Source organism: Eleutherodactylus coqui, chromosome 6, assembly GCF_035609145.1.
Source record: "Eleutherodactylus coqui strain aEleCoq1 chromosome 6, aEleCoq1.hap1, whole genome shotgun sequence".
Lineage (NCBI taxonomy): Eukaryota > Metazoa > Chordata > Amphibia > Anura > Eleutherodactylidae > Eleutherodactylus > Eleutherodactylus coqui.
In genome coordinates this window covers 193,119,121-193,141,109 of record NC_089842.1, presented here as the reverse complement: position 1 = coordinate 193,141,109, position 21,989 = coordinate 193,119,121, and the positions used below count along the sequence as shown (strand labels likewise).

General features: G+C 42.6%; 1 protein-coding gene across 6 annotated transcripts in view; it reads right to left on the bottom strand.

Annotated features, from left to right (window-relative positions):
- The window catches only part of BMF (Bcl2 modifying factor), a 67,269-nt gene that overhangs the window by 27,983 nt on the left and 17,297 nt on the right, over nucleotides 1–21,989 (bottom strand). For 2 of the 6 annotated variants that reach the window (XM_066608523.1, XM_066608527.1), the window contains exons 2-3: nucleotides 10,826–11,124; nucleotides 7,428–7,582 (exon numbers count right to left, since the gene is read on the bottom strand). In XM_066608523.1, coding sequence (XP_066464620.1) covers nucleotides 7,428–7,582; nucleotides 10,826–11,124 — 454 coding nt within the window. Of the gene's footprint in view, nucleotides 1–7,427; nucleotides 7,583–10,825; nucleotides 11,125–11,390; nucleotides 11,559–13,453; nucleotides 13,473–21,989 lie in introns of those variants that run through there. The other 4 variants (XM_066608525.1, XM_066608526.1, XM_066608529.1 and 1 more) reach the window with 4 other exon arrangements.

The following is a 21,989-nucleotide window of genomic DNA, read 5'->3' as shown; positions in this document are numbered from 1 at the left end:
TAGCGAAAAAATATATCGCACCCTGGAAAACCCTCACTCTGCAAAACTCCTCAGGATTCCTTCCATTGCCTACATAGAGGCACCTGTAAGATTTTCCCTGCATTGGACGCTGCTAAAACGCCTCCCCCTTCCTTTTTTCCCCAGCTCCCATAGGAGTCTATGGGAGCCACCACGGTATATCGGGCAAAGATAGTTCCAGAACTATCTTTTTGCCCGCCTTATATGCATCGGTGCATATTTCGGTCGCATATGTTCCATTTTTCACAGTCTGACGTATTTACACACTGTATATTCGCCCCGCGTGAATGGATGCATTAGAAACCAATGCCTCAGATGGTTGCGTAAAAACGTGCCATTTATGCGCTGGTGTGAATGAAACCTTACATCCTTGGATCCAGATCCAACCATTTATAAACTGTGACTATTTATTTCCATTCCCTGCATAATGATCCCTACATAGGTCACAGACAATACCTATAAAAGTTCCCCATACAAGTTAATGGGTCCCCTCTTGTCCATTGTGTGAATGGCTCATGAAGCGGCCATAAAGCATAACTTCTGAATATTCCAAAGGCTGTTAAATTTATCTCAGGAAAGATGGCTGCCCCCGCAGTCATGTATAGACAATAGAATAGAAAATTCTACAAATCGGTACATAAAAACAGATTTGAAAATGGAAAATGTTTCCCTATTTGGTTTTAAATAGTTAAAACATTTTTTGAAGACATGGTTCCTTTAAATTTGCACAAGTGAAGGAGGGGAATATACATATAATGTAGCAATATGGGTACTATAACGCTAACATAAAACCTACTGACATTTCTGTAAGGAATGTATTCAAAGGGTTCATCTATGTTTTAGACCTTAAAGGGGTTGTCCTGCGATAGCAAGTGGTGTTAAGCACTTCTGTATGGCCATATTAATGCACTTTGTAATATACATTGTGCATTAAATATTGGCCATACAGAAGTTATACACTTACCCCCTCCGGTGTTGGCGTCCCCGTCTGCATGGCGCCGACCAAAGCCGCCTTCTCCCTGGATTAGACGCGCTTGCGCTGAAGGGACCGCTCTGGCGTGACCTGTGCGGCGCGAGCATGCCGGAGCGGTCCCTTCAGCGCAAGCGCGTCTAATCCAGGGAGAAGGCGGCTTTGGTCGGCGCCATGGAGACGGGAACGCCAGCACCGAAGGGGGTAAGTGTATAACTTCTGTATGGCCAATATTTAATGCACGATGAATATTACAAAGGGCATTAATATGGCCATACAGAAGTGCTTAACCCCACTTGCTATCGCGGGACAACCCCTTTAAGGCCTATTTACATGGAGCGATAATCGCTCAAAAATAACTAAAAAGCGATCGTTTGAGCGATAATCGTTGCGTCTAAATGTGCGGCCAGTGTGCTAGCTGATCATTAAATTCAGGTCAACCAAAAAAAAAAAAATTAAAAATAAAAAAAAAAAATTAAAAAAAATCGACAAGTGGTCTTATCAGGATCGTGTGCCGAGTTCTCCGCGGGTAGTGCCGATAGCATTGTTTCCCGTCGGAGAACAAAGGAGCTGAATGGAGATAAGAGCCCTCTGGTTATAAACTGCATTCAGCTAAAGGCTTCATTTGCACGCTAATAAGCTATTAAGTAGCTGAGTAGCTACTTAATAGTTTATGCAAAATGATCGCTCAAAGCTGTCACCCAAACTGTCGTTTGAGCGATCATCACTCTGTGTAAATGGGCCTTTACACTAACACCCGGGCTTCTTCTGGACAACTTGAGTTTTCCCACTTAAGACACTGTTAGGATTCGCTATTGGTGACCAATCCATTGAATCCCACTGCTTTGAACCTATCAACTACTAGAACAAAGTGTCAATTTTCTCCAGACCTTGTTCTGTGGATGTGCAACTCTGAGCTTCTGAAATATATGACTTTTATTCGGGACATCACTAACTCTGGCCAAAGAGTTCATTTTTTGAAGGACTGTCAATGAAAGTATATTCAGCTGGCAATTCTACCCCCCTCAAAAATGGAAAAAATTAACAAACTGACCTTTGTTTCCCATGATGGCAGTACTTGGCTGAGAGTATGCCAGGCCCTGTTGACATTACATGGTTGGTTAATCCACAGACAAAATCTAATCTCTTAGGAGAGCTATTTGCTGTTCCCTTATATGAGATCATGGATAGCATTGTTTGAACAAATGCAGAAAATGTAAGAAGTGGTGGAGACTTCACAATCATAAGTTTTTATCTTTTTCCTTAATATTGGACATGTTCCATTCTTTCATCTAGGCATCCTCCTCCTGACCTCTACAGCCAAAATTCACCAAGCTAAAATGTTGTGCAATTTTTTGTAAAACCTGTTCTACAATTTCTTACTTTAACTCTTAAAGTTAAATGAGGCCTTAAAGGGGTTGTCTCGCGGCAGCAAGTGGGGTTATACACTTCTGTATGGCCATATTAATGCACTTTGTAATGTACATCGTGCATTAAATATGAGCCATACAGAAGTTATTCACTTACCTGCTCCGTTGCTGGCATCCCCGTCTCCATGGATCCGTCTAATTCTGATGTCTTCTTGCATTTTTAGACGCTCTTGCGCTGTGCGGTCTTCTCCCCTTCTGCTCGGTCCGGCACAAGCGGCGTTCTGGCTCCGCTCCCTTCTACACATCATCGCGTAGCTCCGCCCCGTCACGTGTGCCGATTCCAGCCAATCAAGAGGCTGGAATCGGCAATGGACCGCACAGAGCCCACGGTGCACCATGGGAAAGGGCCTGCGGTGCATCGTGGGTGAAGATCCCGGCGGCCATCTTGGTGAAGGAAGAAGGAAGACGTCGCAGAGTGGGGATTCGGGTAAGTAATATGTTTTGTTTTTTTTAACACATCCCTTGGGGTTGTCCTGCGCCGAACGGGGGGCCTATGGAAAAAAAACAAAACCTGTTTCGGCGCGAGACAACCCCTTTAAAGTGGTATTTCCATCTCAAACACTTATGACATATCCATAAGTTCTGGGATGGTCACCCATTTACCTTACTCTACTGTGCCAGATCCCGGGTTATTGTCAAAAACCTGAACATACACCCTTATTCCTAGACCTTCTCCTTGTCCACCAGTTTAGTAGAGAAATATGATGGTTACGACAAAGTTTGTAGAGTTCCTGGGCAAAAACGTGGTATACAGGGCTCTTACATTAATTTGGAAGGAAGGGTATTACATATATAGTCTGTAAGGGGAAAATAGTGATAGATGCAGGGTACAAGTCATATAATGGCCGTATATTGTTATATCAGGCCATTATATGACTTGTCTACACACACAAGACAGCTTATTCTGAGAAGTCATCTGAAAAGTTAGGAACGCTTCAAGACAAAATTGCCAATACTCTTTTTGTAGCATGCTCTAATGACGGAATTATTTTCTTTAGGATTCTTAAGAGAACTTCAGAAACACCTGGAAAAAACACATCTACAAAATGCCCCAAATTCTAAAAAGCCACAAAAAATAGTTCATAATAGTGTTCTACACTCTGTTTCATTCCGTGCTAGTAACCAATGACACAAACTGAAGTGCTGGATCCAGCATATGTTGGAAACGAACCACGCTGGACAGAATCCACTGGCTATAATGGATTCCGTCCGGCTGCCATTATGCATTGAAGCATTTTCTCATATGAATTTTGAGCTTCATGGAAATCTGCAATAAAGACTGTGAATTGAGCCTCCAGTGCAGATGTGAATGAAACCTTAGGCTTCTTTTGTATGAGTGTATTTGTAGGTTTCTATAAAACGGGCATATTACAGCTGAATTTGCATCAGTATATTATCAATATTTGCCTCCATTTAATACCATTGGTTTTATTTTCTACAGAGAAAATATGGATCTATTTTTTGCCCTATAGACTTTGATTAGCTTCATATTACCATATTTCCCCCCAAATAAGACCCAGTCTTATATTAATTTTTGCCTGAAAGAGGCACAGGATCTTCTTTTCGGGGGATGTCTTATACTTATCTAGCAGGCGCCATACGGGTCCCTCCCACTAGTCTTCACAGTCCCAGGCAGACTTACTTGTAGTTCTCAGCGCCGACAGAACATCGGTTGCTGGTAACTGGGTTTGTAAAACCTTCCTCCAGCAAGCAATTGATCTGATTGGTTCCTGATGAACGGCTGTGATTAGTTCATCGAGTGCTGGCTCTGATTGGTTCTTGAGTGCAGTGGCTCAGCCAATCAGAGCAATCGCTTGCTGGAGGCAGGGTTTACTAACCCCATTACCAGCAAGCGAAGTTCTTCCAACACTGAGAACTGCAAGCAAGCCCAGGACTGCGGAGGGAACCAAGCAGCGCCTGCTAGGTCAGTATTGCTTTTTTTCCATGTAGTGTAACTAGAGCTTATTTTCGGGGTAGGACTTATATTTCAAGCCTTCCCCGTGAAAATCCATGTAGGGCTAATTTTAGGAGTAGGTCTTTTACTTAACACGGTATGATCTTCATAACAAGGTTTACATATGGATATGAAATCTACTCGTCTGAAAGTGGCCTAAAGGGAAACTGCTAGTGATCAGAAAACAAGTAGCGCTTTCATAGAAAAGAAGCCTTTCTATTGCAATTAAATGAAATTTCACAATTATAATGCAGGCCATCATTCTCGCAGCTCTGAAGACCCCTATAATACTGGCTATTTTTCTAATTTATTCCTATATCAATTGTATGTTACAAAATATTTGATAAGAATGTCATGCTCGCTGGCTAAGATTATGCTCTAATATGACACTATTACGTAAACATATTTCTATGCTCTTGTACCTATTTTGCCTGATTAATTGAAATATCCTACTGCTTACTATATTTGCACTATTAGTTCTATTGCTAGAAAAAGAAAAATTTAAATAAATAAAAGGAAAAAACAGAGAATGTGACTGTTTAACTCATTAAATATACGGCGCTTGGTCTTGGACTTCAATCCCATCCAATACTAAAAATACGGTGCGGGGTTAAAGCTCCTGTTCCTGCATTGTAGCAGGAATAGGTCAGAAAGTGGTTAAAAACGCTTTTACTTTCTCTCAAAGGCTACAATCAGCCCTGTGTAGTGAATAGAGAAGACAGAGTGCCACTTCCGCTTTTCAACACAGCAATCACATGACCACCGGGTGTCCTCTGCTATGGCAGAGCTGCAGGGTCTTAGCACACCCAAATCAGCTCTGTCAGTGATTTCCAGTGGTCTTATGACATCATGCGGGACATGGATGTTAAAAAAAATAGTTACAAAAATATGAAATGCAGAATAAAATAAAAATATATTTTAAACAGAAAATGACCCACCGTCGACGCCAACCTAAACTGTCGCCATATCCGCCCTTTAATCTGAGACTATAGAAATTATATATTAAAAGGTCCAAAACAAAATGAGGAACCCAATCCTGTACTTTATTTTAACGTAAATATACTAATTTCGAAAATAAATAATGATAACTAAAACAAAAAGGAAAAATTAAACTTCTCTAAGGCTAACTATAGATGAGCAAAGATGATCTTGTTGGACATCTCATTCAAAAATCATGGGCATTTTTATGTAGTTGGAAGCTATTTTGCAGCTGTAACTGCCTCGGTCTATTTCGCAGTGGAGATGTGGACCCTGAAAACCACAATCTGTTTGGAAAGCAGCTGTGGCCTCTCGCCGGGACTAATTGCTGGAGTTGAGTGAGGTGAATAAAAAGCTTCCACACTTTCAAAAGATTTTATAATGTATCTGTTGGAATTTGTGCTCAATCAGACAAAAGAGCATTTGTGAGGCCAGGCACGTTCTCAATCAGCGTTCTAGTTCAAAGGTGTTGGAGGAGTTTGATTCTCCACACCAAACACGGTGTTCACTTTTGTGCACAGGGGAACAGGGAAAGGTTGTCCCAAAACTTTTAACACAAAGGTGCAAGCATAAAATTATTTAAAATATCTCTTATTATCCTTCACTGGAAATAAGAGGCCAAAAGCTTCCTTCACATTTCATTTTTACTGTACATTCAACACTGGTTCTGTCTTCTATGTCGAAAACCACATAGGCACAGAAACCAAAACAGAACCAGAGTGTGAAACAGAGACTCCATTGGTCTTCGTCTCATATAAATTCCACTGTTGTCAGACTTTAAAGCTGGATAGGAAAAGGGTCATCCTCAGTACTTTCCTATCCAACTAAAAAGACTGACAGGGACAGAAACAATGTGGAATGGAAACCAAAAACATCTCTGTCTCACATACTGACCCCTATGGTTTCAGTCCCTATGCACTTTTCTGCATAGAAGGTGGAAACCCGAAACAAAATCTACACCGCATATAAAAAAGAAATGTGAAAAAAGCCTAACTTATAGTCTGAAAACATCTCCAGAACATTATGCGTCCTCGACCAAATTTAGCAGTAGGCACTCCTCCTAGGTGGTGCTCTTCGAGCAGAACTTGTGTAAATTGGACTAATCTCTGTACAGCACTGCGGAATACGTCAGAGCTGTATAAGCAAAATATATCTGCCATTCTCAGATACTTCAATCAGACTACCAGACAGTGGGACATTGTCCATCACTCCAGAGGACATGTTTCCACTTCTTCAGAGTACCGGAGTAGTGATGTGCCTTACTCCACTACACTCCACTCAACATTATGCAAAGTGACTGTAGGCTTGTGTGCAGCTGCTCAACTATGGAAACCTATTTCATGAAGCCCCCGCCTTCCTTCCCGAGGCAGTTTGAAACTCTGAAGTGGGTAATGTAACAGAGGATAGAAGGTGATTTCTCACTGTGCACTTCAATACTCGGTGGTCCCACTCTGTGATTTTGAATGGTCTACCACTTTGTGGCTGAGCTGTTCTTAGATGCTTCCACTTAATCCCTGGATGCAAAGTGTTTTCATGTGAAAACAGTCTCACATCACTGTGGGGAATCCCTTTCCAGCCGCGGCTGGGGAATCCCTTTCCAGCCGCGGCTGGGGAATCCCTTTCCAGACGCGGCTGGGGAATCCCTTCCAGCCGCGGCTGGGGAATCCCTTCCAGCCGCGGCTAGGGAATCCCTTCCAGCCGCGGCTAGGGAATCCCTTCCAGCCGCGGCTGGGGAATCCCTTCCAGCCGCGGCTGAAGGGATTCCTGGCACTGATACGAGGCTGTTTGCCACAGCACTTTTTCTACAAGCCTTTCAAAACTGCTGAAGTAAATGTCAAGTGTCAAAAACCACAATAAATCTAACGCACATGCATTTTGCTTCGAAAGGGGCATTTTGGGGTATTTTTATGTGAAGCAGAAAAGATACTTAATGTCCTGCAATTATTTGTTACGACATCTGTTTACAGAAAGCCATTCTGGTTAACTAGAGGGTGACAACACAACATGTAATGGTATTTTTGTATACATTGGTATTTGATCTATCTCATGACTAATTTAAAGAAACACGTGGTTTTACCCTCTGTAGATGAAGTCTGTGGAATTGATCCCCAATGCACTGTAACTTTCGAGCAATCCGACGCTCAGCACTCTGCTCCTGCCTGAGATGACCTGTCCCATTTCCAAATCGCATGGTTAAGTTTGTAGACCGGCGTAAGAGATATCCTGCATTACCTACAGCACAAATACACCACTATGTAAGAAAGATATAATCCAATATTGTTAACTTTCAATGCACATACAAAAATGTGGCAAAAACATTCAAACAAATCCTTAATTTTCACATTGTTCTATATCTAAGATGTAGGATGATCGCCAATTACTTCCCATGTAGCTATGGCTTTATAAAAGTTCCTATTCTGCATAGAAAATTAAACATACCGATGTCATTTAACTGGATTTGATACTCAGCTTTAGAAAGATAATAAAGATGTGTGAAATTAAACAACGCAGAATTTTGGACCTATTTTAGGTAAAAAGTATTCCTCTTTAAAGGGGTTTCTCCAGATATCCAATATTGATGACCCCTGCTAATCAACTATATGAAGAGACAGCAGAGCTTGGGTAAGTGCAACAGTCTCTTAACTCAGTGGCATCACGTTCATTTGTCACATGGTCTGAGGGCAACTAATTGGGATTGACCTGCTAGATTAGGCACCACCGTTGTGAAATGCACAGCCCTGTGCCTAGCATGAGACCCCAACAGTGGATCCTCACCGATTAGATATTGATGACCTGTCCTAAGGATAGGTCATCAATACTGAAGTCCCAGGAAACCCTAACAATTTGAAAGGATACTAGGGATGGACCAACACTAATGTGCCTATACTGTTAACCGTAGGCTATCATCTACTAAGAATTTGTTCCATACCTCTTCTGATACTCAGTAGCCTACCAGCTCCTTATGGTAGGGGAGCCGCTTGCTGCACACAAAAAATGAAGAAAGGCTACCAAGGGAGGGAGACCAATGACAATTTATCATTTTTAATAAGTGCTCTGCTATCCCGTACATGGGCTTTTAGCCATTTTGTAATGCAATTGAAAACTAAGCCCTCAGTAAGTAACTTTCATATGTTGAGCGGCTTCCAAAGTAGTACACGATCCGTACACATGTGGGCAACAAATTTCTCTACAAACTAAAAGACCCATAGCTAGCACTTACCCTGGCCTAAAGCCCACGTCTCTAATAAGAACCACATTATTTTCCATTTCTGTGTTGTATGAGCAGCCTGTGCCAATGATAATTTTACGGACTTGTTTCTGAAATTTATTATACGTAGTCCATAGAAATACAATAATGCATTCATGACACATGCAAAGCACTGAATAAATGCAGCAAACATCAATTGCCCAATTACCGATTGGCTGAACAACTCTGCTAATCTGGATTCTAAAAAAAAAAAAAAAAAAAAAAAAGAGTCAGGAATTCTAGATTAACAACTTCAATTGTGAAGTTCCTCAACTGGGCAGTATAAAGGGTATCGGGTGAGTAGATGCTCAATATCAGGTTAGAGGTTAAAGCCATTGTATTTGTTATCGGAGCTTCCCGTTTTGAAAGCTACCGACATTGATTGCCAGATCCCTATGTTGTGACCAATACCCAGGAAACCTCCTTAAGATTACAGATGACATTAATCTAATGCCTTAAACCAATATAACTGCACTAAAGAGTTATTAGATAGAGATCCATCCACACCGTGGTAGCTAAATTATCTTGTAAGGGCATAAACCAGAGTCCCAGTGTGATTTGTGATGTGGGGTCCGGAGATACCCCAGAGAATTAGGTTTTAAGTTTTCAATTTAAAACAATATGGCTCCCCATAAATATTGCATAAAGGGGATGTATCAATATCACAACAACCCCTGTTCATACCCTCTATTGGGGCATATGAACGTTCCAGAGTGAGGTCCACCTTTTGGGATATCCTCTTCTGACCCAGAATGAAGAACTGCTCAGTAACAGGGGCTCCTCTTCTAGTGAAGCATGTATAGTCCTTGTACTACAGGACAGCCATTCATCTGAATGGATGTTCTGTACTACTACATTCCCCCTGCAGTGGCTGGCCATGGCTTCCTCTGGCAAAATCAGCTATTTGCAAAGGTAGCAGGATCTGGGCGATCAGCCATTTGCCCCATGTTGGCACAACCTCTTTAAAGGGGTTCTGTCATTAAAAAGAAAAAAATCTATACTTATCTATTCCTTCCCCATCAGTCTTCTTACCAGATCTTCACCTCACCAATCTTCTCCTGGCTCCTGCAGTCCCCCGGGTCACATCACCTCCACCCGGCTGGATCTTCTTCTTTCTGTAACAAAGCATACATTGCCAGAATTCTGCTTCCTGCAGGGCAGGGTACCCAGTCACTAGTGACATAGTGTTCACTGCCTAGCAGCGAATGCGAATTCTCGACAGCCTGCTTTAGCGTGCAGTGAGACATCATGCTTGCTAGTGTTTCATATGCTATATGAAACACTAGTGGCAAGATATCGCGCATTAACGCTAAAGCAGGCTGTCGAGGATTCGGCATTCCCTGCTAGGCTGTGAACACTACGTTAATCGTAGCATACACTGCCCTGCTGACAATGTACGCTTCGTCGCAGGAAGAAGAGGATCCGGCCGGCTGGAGGTGAGGTGACCCAGGGGACTGCAGGAGCAGATCGGGGAGTAGAAGATGCGGTAAGAAGACTGACGGGGAAGGAATAGGTAAGTATTGATTTTTTTTTCTAATGACAAAACCTCTTTAAGGGTATTTGCACACATCATGGAGAAAATCTATGTGCAAATCCTCATCAAAATCTGCATACGTTGCAATGAATGAATTAGGCGGTGAATGTGAACATTTCTGCAACAAATAGATCATGCTGCAGACTTCAAAATTCTGCAGCATGATTTTTCCTGTTGCGGACTCCATCGACTGTAAGAGAATGGGGTTTGCTAAAGGTCCATTCACATTCAATTACATGGTACGGTACATTGCTGTGGAATTTCGGCATGAATTCTGCAGCCAAAATTTTGCAGCATATATTAAGATTATCGTTCAGAAAATCATTCAAATGACTGGAAGTGAAGATAACCGTTCAGTTTAAATGCAGTCAACGGCAAACGAGAATTGTGAGGTTCTCGTTTCATCACTCAGGTTCAGTTGACATAAAAATTGGCGCCGGTTCATTCACTTTCCAGGCAGTTTATACATTGATCATTCATTGTATTATGTAGGAGTGTGAAACACGGAACTGCCTGATGGTCAACGAGGCCGCCTTATGGTAAGGGTGCCCCTCCCTAACAATTGTTGTGCCGTTTGGGCTACTAGTAGTACAGAGCTGTAGCTGTAATGTGTTCCCACCACATATGCTGGCAGATTTATTAGCATGACAAAAACCCTTTAACTGCACATAATCAGGACAATATTGTCTCTTACCATAGAAAAGTCTTTGTGGAGATTCTGAAACGCCACACGGTAACATGATATCGCCATTAAGAGGTGACGGTTCTAAGGTCTGAGTAGCTTTGTCTTTGCACTCTGTCGTCCTGCATCCCGGACCGCAGCAGTGAGATACAGTGAAGAGTTGGAAGCGGCCCAGGATACAATTGTAAGGTGGACTCTGGGTAAACATTGAAGTTGATGATAAAGGCTCCTCTGAGAATTCAAAGTTTTCTGGATAAAATACATCATCATCCAATTCATCTGAGCTCAAGAATGTATCTTGCTCCATCCTGCTGGAGAAGGGAAACATACCTGCATTACTATTTTAGCAGAGGCATAGAAATACTACAGTTTTCTGCAATGACAAAATCAAGAGTTCTGTTAACAACTGATAATCCAGGAAACATGAACGTCTGAGTAAACATTATTAAAAGTTCAGTTGCTCAAACGTTGCACAATATACAGTCTGGTGTACAAATTGTCTGTAGTCAAACTTGGGTGGGGATAGTTTTTACTTAACAGGATGAATAAGCAATATACATATAAAAAGAATTCCTACCATTACAAAGGATAGCATGTCGCTTCCTGATCACTAGTAGTAAGACTCCCATCCATCCTTAGGAATAAGGAAAGTGGGTGAGACCTTCACTGTGCAGAAAATTTGCCAAAGGGGATGGGTGACGGTCATTTCTTAAAATAGGACCGCGCCTCTGGGACCTTCCCCATTCTGAAAAAGAGGAGTAATTTGACCACTATTTGCCATTTCACAGTGTCCGCAGCTCTTATAGGATTCAACAGAGAGATAGAAGTCTATTGGAAATACAGAATGAGCTGAGCAATGTTTTCCCCATAATTGGGTAATTGGGGCTCCTGTGAATGCCTCAGCTACAGTGGAAAATTGTGAAATAAAATACAATGTAAATGACCGCCAGAAGTCTTATATGACGTCATAGATGTTAAAAAAAATTACAAAAATAAGTTAAAAAAAAATTACAGGATAAAATAAAAATCTATACATAAAAAAGAAAATGACCCACCGCCGACACCAACCAAAACCGTCACCATATGCGACCTGTAATCCAAAACTATACTAATTATATATCAAAACAAAATGAGGAGCCCATTCCTGTACTTTATTTTAGCATAAATATACAAATTAAAAAAAAACAAAACTATAAACTTGAAAAAGAATATTTTCTTTTAGCTTTTTACCCCCAATAAAATTAAACTGAAAAAAATAGTCAGTGAAAAAAAAAAAAGATATTAAAAAATAGCCCTATATGTCACAGAAAAAAAAAACGCAGCAAGAATAATTTTGGTAGCTGAAGTGAAAAAAAACTAGGGCACTAAAACCACCACATGAGTAAAATCCTTAAAAACTGTCTGGACCTTTAGGACTGAAGCACCCTAGTACTTAAGGGGTTAAAATAACAAACAGAGCTATACCTACCCCTCCTCTACCGCCAGGATCCATTATTGCAGTCCCACTGTGGTCCTGGCGTTTGTTGTGACAGTGGCTGTCACAGGAAGTCAGGTGATAGCTGCAGCCAATCAGAGCAGCAGCACATTCCCACACTCCTGGCACCAAGGCACTCAGGATGTGACTACTGATGCCAGGTGAATAAGAGGTGACGCTGTAGCCTCTGATTGAAGTTTTGAGAACAGAATCCGAGAATGGTTCCGGCCTCCAGCAAGTATTTGGGGGTGAAGGGTAATAGAGATATGCTTGGTCAGAGGTTCTATACCATCTGGATGTGATCTTGTACAAGTTCTCTTGGACTCTGATGCACTTTGATGGACCATGGAAACATTGGTATACCTTTTTAACTTGATTATCTGTGAGTGTTACGCCAAGACTGTCTTCCCAGTGTGCTGGGAGCTGCAAGTGGGCGTGAGTATGATTCCTATTATTTTGATGCCGCCGGGCCCCATAAAATGAGGCAGTGGGACGGATTTGGGCCACAGACATTGTGTTTGACATGTGTGGTCCAATACATTGTCTAGTACTATAGTCACCAGTGCAGCTGTAGGCTACGAGTCTGTTAGAAAAAGGGGTGAATACCCTAAACTTTCATCACAAGAAGACTAGTGTTGCCTGAAACTGTAACTTCTGTGACCCTGGAGCCCTGAAGTGGTTGTTCTTTCCTCAGTGTTCCTCTGCACTTGTCTATATGGAGCCCAGATACTACACACAGCAGCTTACTAGGAGATTTGGTTTTGTTAGGACAAATATGATCCTCAGACATAGCTAGGGTAAGCACTGAGCTATTCTTCAGTTGATGACCATCACATTTAGAGATGGGGAACCCAAGCAGACTACCCCCTCACTTATCCATAACAAACAATTCCTTTAATACATCCAATCACAGGATGAGATGGAAGTGACTTCTATAACCAAGTGAAGTTCTAAAGTCCTTAAAGTAAATGTAAAAATCTATTGTATTGATTTCTGTTTTGTGCAGTCATGAATTTAGGTTTTATTGTTATTTGCCATGAAGTTTACAATGCGAATAAATACTACAAAATCACCGCCATTAAATTACTACTTTGATAAAGTCTGTATTTCCACACTTCCTATAGACGATCTCCGGTAAGTCTAGATATAATAATACCCATACATACCTAGAAATTCCAGCCAGATTGTAACGTGCCGATGCTTGTCTTGCTACAGGCCTGTGTTCCTCCTCACATGACTACATTTACATCAGTAACAAGAGGAAGTGAACTCTAGATTGCAATCTGCTTTAACTTCTTCAATACACTTTCTGGAAGGGAGATTACACGTGGTACTCTGGAAATGTGAACATTCATTTTGATACTAAATTTCCATTCAGGTATATAGCAAGTGCTGCTAAAATGGAGAGATACGACCATTGTCAAACCCCCCCCCCACCCCCCCAAAGAATCAGAGTTGTCAAAATTGAATGAAACTTTCTCTGGGTGACTGTAAAATTGTAAGTGATTACATATCAGAGCAAAAGGATAATTTATTGTGGAGAATTGACCCCTTGAAGAGAAGCTCTAATACCCTGTTGTACAACCTCTAGCTTGGATACGAGATGTGATACAGGTGAGCATGGAGGCTCTAATACGCTGTTGTACAACCTCTAGCATGGATACAAGATGTGATACGGGTGGGCATGGAGGCTCTAAAACCCTATTGTACAATCTCTACCTTGCATACAAGATGTGATAAAGATGAGCATGGAGGCTCTAGCACCCTGTTGTACCACCTCTAGTTTGGTTACAAGATGTGATACGGGTGGGCATAGAGGCTCTAGTACTCTGTTGTACCACCTCTAGTTTGGATACAAGATGTGATCTGGGCGGGCATGGAGGTTCTAGTGTTACTATTGTATCTTGTTGACACCTGAAGCAAGAGATGGGTGAGTGGTGTTGAAATGCAGGTGACGCGCACAGTTGGCTGCCCATTTATGCTGCTGTCAGTGCCGACTACCCCTCTGCTTGCAGAGTGCCCTGTCCCTGCTTCCCTGCAGAATCAGGGAACTCGCATACCGAACTGCCCAAACACGAGCCCAGCCAATCAGCAGCTGTGGGCGTACTGTATACCTCCCACAGCTGTATCCCAGGTTTCTATCTATTTGTGTGGTGGAGACAAGATACAACAGTATCTGCCCACAGAACTCTCCTATAAAAGTTAGTGAGTCAGATCCTATCCATTAAGTGAACTGCCCATGTGGCTGCTGTAAAGCAGCTTTCTAAATGCCGTTAACTGCAGTTCAGGCAAGATGGCCCTCTGCAATAGTCATGTACAAAAATAAAATCCACAATCAGAACTTAAAAATATAGTGTATTACTAAAACGTGCACGCAAGTGGCATGTGAGGTCTCCCATTGAAAACAATGGGAAACACTTGCCGACCTTCCGTCACTGTGATCACAACTGCACTGAAGTGATGGGAAGCATTTTTGACGAAAAAACACCTTGGATCTGCGGTGACTTTGCAGAAAAGTGATATCTGGACGAGTTTCATGGCCTAATATCATGCTCGGCTGTGTGAAACTAACCTCAGGAAAAGCATATTTTAAGCTAAGATGTGTGTGAAATTTTGGATAGAAACAATCTTTCACGAGATTAATGTCCATTGGAAAAATATGGATTAAGTGTGTTTTAAAATTGTGTGCCATCACTTGGAAACCTGTATATTTTTCACCTGATAAAATGATTAGTCCATGGAAGGGACTTCTAAGGTCACAAGTGCTCAAAGGAGATGTCCAATACCAGTTGCAAGAAAACAATTTCAATGGAGTTTGCTGTTTCTGTGTGACTTTCGGTAGGGAATTATCATTTGAATTGAAGACTAAGGGATTGCAAAAAATACAGCAGGGCCGGGTTAAAGGGGTTTTGTCATTTTAATAAATTTTAAAAAATCAATACTTAGCTATTCCTCCCTAGGGAGTCTTCTTACCACATCTTCTTCCCTCTAATCTTCTCCAGTTCCCCGGGGCATCTCACGGATACTCTGGTTCTTGTTATGGAGCGTCCATTCTTCTTCCTGCAGGTCAGTGTAGGTTACGTCACTTGTGATGTAACGTTCATTGCCTAGCAGAGAATGCTGATCTATTGCCGAGACTGCGCACGTGTGCTGTCTTGCCGCGAGAGTTCATATACTATTGCTGTGAGAACCAGCGCATGCGCAGTTTCGGCAATAGCTTGTGACACACCCTGGTGTGGTAGCGTACATTGCCCGGCAGGAAGGAAACTGCCGTAAATGGACGCTTTGTCACCGGAAGAAGAATCGGCTGTCTGGAGGTGAGGGATTGCAGGAGACAGGAGAAGATCAGCGGGGAGAAGATGCAGTAGGAAGACTGACGGGGAGGAATAGATGAGCATTTATGTTTTGCTTTCTAATGAGAGAACCCCTCTAAGGGTAGGTGACTGCTTAGGGTTCAGACAGAAAGAGGGAGAGGTAGTAACTTTTTCTTTTTTATGGTCTGGTCTGAAAGGGGACTGGGGCTGTATTAATTATGGTGTCTGATCTGCGGTCTTTTAATTAAGGGATTTGATCTGCGGTCTCTTAATTGCCTGGCCTGGGGTGCCTTAGGATAAGCCATCAATAGTAGATATGTGGGGCTCTGCCCACTGATCAGCTGTTTGCTGGACTGGTGTGCCCATGGGCTGAGTTGATTTCTGAATGAAGCAGACATCAACATTACCCCTTTAGTGCCAGACTTGATATTGCAAGCCATTCACTTCAAGAGGAACTTTGCCTGTAATATCAAAATTGCCCACTGCAGTGGGAACGGAGCTGTCTGCTTCCTGCAGAAATCAGCTCAGTGCATGAGCACACTGGCCTAGTGAACAGCAGATCGGCGGGGATCCTGGGCAGCAGACCCCTGTTGATCTACTACTATACTGTGAATAGGCCATCAATAGTTTTATCAATGGACATTCCCTAAAATTATGGGATCTGATCTGAGGTCTGTTTTAAATATCGAGGTAGATCTGGGTTCTGTTTTAATTATGTAGCCTGATCTGAGATCTGTTAATTATGCGGTTAGATCTGGGGGGGGGGGGGGTCTTATTTATGGTGTTTGATCTGGGGACCAGTACAAAATCTGCAACAGGGCCCCCAACTACCATGTATCATTTATAATACAGATATCTTCCTTGGTGACAGAAGGGCTCTTGGGCCCCATCAGGCTCCAGATGTGACTGCTACTTCTGCATCTACTATAGCTGTGTCCTGGGCCCCAGATGTTTCAGCAGCAAACTGCAGTCTTCGGGAGAAAGCAACAGGTTGGTCTGGGGCGAATTAAGAAGAAAAGTAAAGTGATTAAGTAGGTTAAATAGTTGTTCGGCATATATCTGCTTCTTCTCTTTCATTAGACCCCAGGACACACGTAAAACCATGTTTTTTGTGCACTTGACCAATGTAAATAGTCTGATACTGACTACTTAGTAATAAAGAAGAAAATAGATATTTGCGAGCAAATCATTAATTTACAGCAGGTTATTGACACTGAACAGATAAGTAGCTCTAACCTGAACTTTATCCTCAGAAATCCCGGTCATTATTGCTGCTTTATCTCAGAAAAACACCATGGGGGTTTTCCACTTTATGTACATAAAGCTTACTCATTATGTGATGACATCATACGTCATATAAAGGGGTGTGTGGAGAAGCTGATCCTAAATACACTGCCTCACAGACAAAGTGCCTCAACATGAAGAATCTGTAGCAGCAGTATGCAATTTTCAGGGTATGCTCCAACAAACAGGTTAGCGCTCATGCCCACGACCGTGTTTTCACCGAGTATTCTGCGTGTGCTGCACGGCCGCGTGATATTCTGTGAATAGAGTCAATCGACTTTCACTGATCCATGCACATGTGCGCATATATATGCCGAGAAATAGATCGCAGCATGCTGTATCTCTCTTCGTACCACACTGCGCGAGCCCTATACATTGGTATAGGCAGCGTTTCCATATGTATCCTCGCTCTGAGGCCTCTTTCACACGACTGTATGCGGTTTTACAGTTGCGCGTACGCGCTGTAAAATCGCATGAATGAAGAATAGCCGTGACCAAGTCCAGATCTTTAACTGCGTATTTTTTGCTGTTCAAACAGGCAGCTGCTGCATATCGGCAAGATACCTCAGAAATCCCTCGAAATGACTGCTAATGCTTAAATAGAGCAGCTGTCTTATTTTCCCAGTGTTGGATGCAGCTAAACTCCCTCCCCCTCCCTTTTTTTGTAGCTCCCATAGAAGTCTATGGGAACCTCCAGTGTATTTCGGCCAAAGATAGGGCAAGACCTATCTTTGGATAAAGTGTATAAAATCAGTGACCGAAAATGGTGACCGATGTGCTATTTTTCCCGGCCCAATTTTTTTACATGGCTAAAAACCGCTTACCTAAAATGAATAGATTTGAATGAAATGCTTCAGATGGTCGTGATTTTCGGACACAGATAAATAGCTTTGTATATACGGTCGTGTGAATAAAGCGTGAAACAGAGTGGGGAATTTTTAAAAATGTGCGGTACGCCGGCGTGTGCAGTGTACTCACAGCCATACGCGGTCTCTGCCAGCAGAACTGGTGTTTACAAAATCGGTAGAATGCTGCGAAGAGACCCGCAGTGTTTTACCGATACGCCTGTGGACATGAAACTTGAAAGCGTATGAAAACACCATTCGTACACGCTGTAAAACGCTTAGCTCTGCCCCTGCCCCACCCCCTCCCATTGCAAACAGAGGTGAGGGGTGGAGAGAAGAGAAGGGGGAGGGAGTTTAGCAGTCACGCTGCTAAACTCCCCCCCACCTTCCTTCTCCGGCAGCTGTCATTGGCTCCCATTGGAGTCAACGACAGCCGCAGTAGTCCGGCCAGGAAGATGGCTTCCTGCCCGGTGTTAAAGTGCCAGGCCGGTCGCTTTTACACCGCGGGAATACACCTGTGTGATCTGATGCATTGGAATCCAATGCATCAAATAGTAGCGTATTACGGCAGGCCGTGAAAACGCCGGCCGATATACGCTTGTGTGAATAAGCCTTTAGGCAAATTGATGCCATTTCAGGACAATCATGTGATCCGGTAGCAAAATAAATGTGGAAAACCAGTCTGTAAACTCTGGAGAGGTTATGCCTTTGGAAACTACTTTGTGGCATTGTTTTTTATGTCAGGATAACGATTAACCCCTTAATAATCACCAGGGTGTTTCAGTGCTACAGGACCAGACACTTTTTAGCGATTTTACCAATTTGGTGGTTTTATGGCCATATTTTTTTCCCTGGCTTACCGAAATTATTTTTGGTGTATTTTTTTTCATTGCATACAGAGCTATATTTAAATATCTTTTTTCACATTTTTCCCGCTTTTTTATTTTATTAGGGGTAATGTGAACAAAAAGTGTTTTTTTAACACCTATGTTCCCCATTACATAAAACCTCTGAGAACATTCACACTCAATTTTTTTTCACACGTTTCCACTGTAACTGGAGCAGCCTTAGGAGCTGCATCCATTAGAGCCCCAGTTACAGAGGAAACCATCCGTCTAGTGTGACTGTAGACACTATAAGAGATGTTCAGGGGTCTGCAAAGACCCTGAAGCTCTGACATGCCAGAGGTTAAAGGGGTTGTCCCGCGGCAGCAAGTGGGTCTATACACTTCTGTATGGCCATATTAATGCACTTTGTAATGTACATTGTGCATTAATTATGAGCCATACAGAAGTTATAAAAAGTTTTATACTTACCTGCTCCGTTGCTGGCGTCCTCGTCTCCATGGTGCCGACTAATTTTCGCCCTCCGATGGCCAAATTAGCCGCGCTTGCGCAGTCCGGGTCTTCTGCAATCTTCTATGGAGCCGCTCGTGCAGAATGCAGGCTCCGTGTAGCTCCGCCCCGTCACGTACCGATTCCAGCCAATCAGGAGGCTGGAATCGGCAATGGACCGCACAGAAGAGCTGCGGTCCACGAAGACAGAGGATCCCGGCGGCCATCTTCAGCGGTAAGTATTGAAGTCACCGGAGCGCGGGGATTAAGGTAAGCGCTCCGGTAAACTTCCTTTACCTCCCTGCATCGGGGTTGTCTCGCGCCGACCGGGGGGGGGGGGGGTTGAAAAAAAACCAAACCCGTTTCGGCGCGGGACAACCCCTTTAACAGCGATCATGTGATGCAGGTCTGATGCAGAAAAAGGCAGTGCCACTTCCTGCATTCTCTACAAAGCATCATTGAGCACTATGTAGCATGTAAAGAAGGCACAAGCGGTTCTGTCTTCTCCTCTGAGTCCTTGGTTGTGTCTCTCTTTTTACTATCGGCTAGGATTAAATCCCAGGACCAAGCACTGTATATTTACAGCGCTTGGTCCTTAATGGGTTGAGGGCACAATCACATGGGTGGATTTTCTTTTCTTATTACATAAAAAAATATTGCAGCTGGTCTTATTTTTGGTTCATATGGTCAATAATACATAGTCAACTCTACCCCAGAACACTGTGTTCAAGCACCCATTGAACCGAGGCTATGTCTCATCAACGACTGTGTGGCCCACCATGGTGACCCCACTACTATTAATTGGGCCATAGAAGACATATAAATGAAATTCAAATCTAGTGTTGCACTTGTGATGAATTTAGTTTAATTTTGAGTATTTCTGACATTTTCCCTGCAAAGCAGTGTAGATAGTTAAATGTTATTGTACATAGAATCTCGGAGGGAGAACGAATCTTGGAAGGGGCTTTTTACAACAGTGGAGAATATGCGGTTATGAAAAACCTAGAGCAGAGTTAACACGCTGGCCTGGTGACTCTCTAACATCAATTTAGAGACCATAAAACTGTAAATCCCTTGTCACTGTAATAAGTAAGTCTTTACTGTTCTGCTCAACCGTTTCTGGTGTTTATCTAAGTGCTAATTAATCAAACCATGACTTTGCCTTCTTATCCTGTTCTGGGATACTTCTTAAGTGCAAATTAATCACATCATGTCTGTATCCTCCCATGTGATCATGTGTATATGTATTTATATAAATGTGTCTTTAGATATGTTCCATTATGCATGAGGAAGAACCCTGAGTAGGTTTGAAAGCTCATTATAACATCATGTATTTTTGTGATGCATTAAAATGTATCATATCTACAAGATTACTTGGTTTCTCTTACTGAGAACAATCACATTTTGTAGATAAAGTATAATTGGAGAAATGAGGTAATATGCCAGAGTTTGTTAGGAGAGTAGAGTAAATACTGAGGCTTGATAAGTAAAGTACTGAAAATTTCAGTTTAGCTAGTCAAGTGTAATAAAGGTCAGTGTTTAATGGAGTTAATAACATATGATGATGTGGAAAGATGTTAATGCCAATGTCATGTCTAGTGAGGTATTGTTACTCCACAAGAGCTATAGTGATGATAGTAAAAGAAGAAATGCTTTAGCACTTGTGTAGCTGTAGGGGGCCGTAGCGAAGTTGGATTCCGTGAGGGGGCTAAGTTAGGAGTGTGTTGCAAGTGACTTAGTTAGAATTGTTTTATCAAAAGATTGATAGTACAGAGAGTTTACTGCGGAGTTAAAATCTTGAACTTGATTCGGAAAAGACCAGCAAGCCGATACAGTGCTGACAATTATTTCTGAGTCTGTCTTGCTGAGTGTTCCAGATTGGGAGACCCAAGTATTCAAAACAAATTCCAGTTCTAACATTCTGTAACCCATTTGAATTATCTGCACTGTGAAATCTGAAGGCCATTGCCAATGTCTATACTGTTGAAACTCAAAAGCTACATTAAGTGCTTGAATCACTGAAATCTGTCTACTTTTTAGCTTCAAAAAGAGTTTTATTACACTTTTTCCAACATATAACAAAAATCAGGGGAATTAGGGGAAATAGGGGTAAGACAGGGTAATTGTGAGCATTACTCAGAATAATGATTTCAACAGTAGTCCATGGGTAAGGTAGGGCAAGACCCTCCCCCCTTCCCGCCCCACAGCCAGCCTGAACAACAGTCTTACAGGAAAATAAACTCGGTCCTCTGGGATCGCCAGACTGTAAATAACCTCGGTTGGTGTAATCCCCACTTTATCGGACATAAAAATCTAACTATGCAAGGATAGGCCAGAACCGGCCCAGGGATCCATTTATTAATTTATGGACATTGAGCCTTGGTTACGGCATCCCAGATCACCCAGCCAACAATACTCCCACTGGCCTGTCCTCCCGGCAGTGGATGCGGCACTGGGGCCTAGCCAAATAGACATATAAAGAAAAAAGAGAAGAGACACCAGACAGATACACATACCAGGACAAATCATATTCATGGTTAAACACAAAGGGAAAGGTCTTGCAATGGGGGAACAGAGGCCTAAATCCGGGTCCTCCCATCCTCGGGGGAGGGGGGGGGGTGTTCCCCTCTTCCCGAGTTCTCCATCTCAGGGGGCGCCCGACTCCAACCACCTCTCAAACCCACTTGAGGACCTGAAAGCTGCCCAGGTCTGGCAGGTATAATAGTTTTTTTCCCAGGCCTTTGGTTCCTCTGCTCCCAGCTCTTCAAAATGCATGAGTGTGTGGAGCTCCTCGACCCACATTGTGCGGTTCGGGACCATAGTGGCACTCCACAGCCTCGGGTTAATCTTTCAAACTGCTAAAATAAAAAAGCGGAGGAGGCTCCACTTTGTCTCTTTTAACAATCCAGGGAACATAGAAAGAAG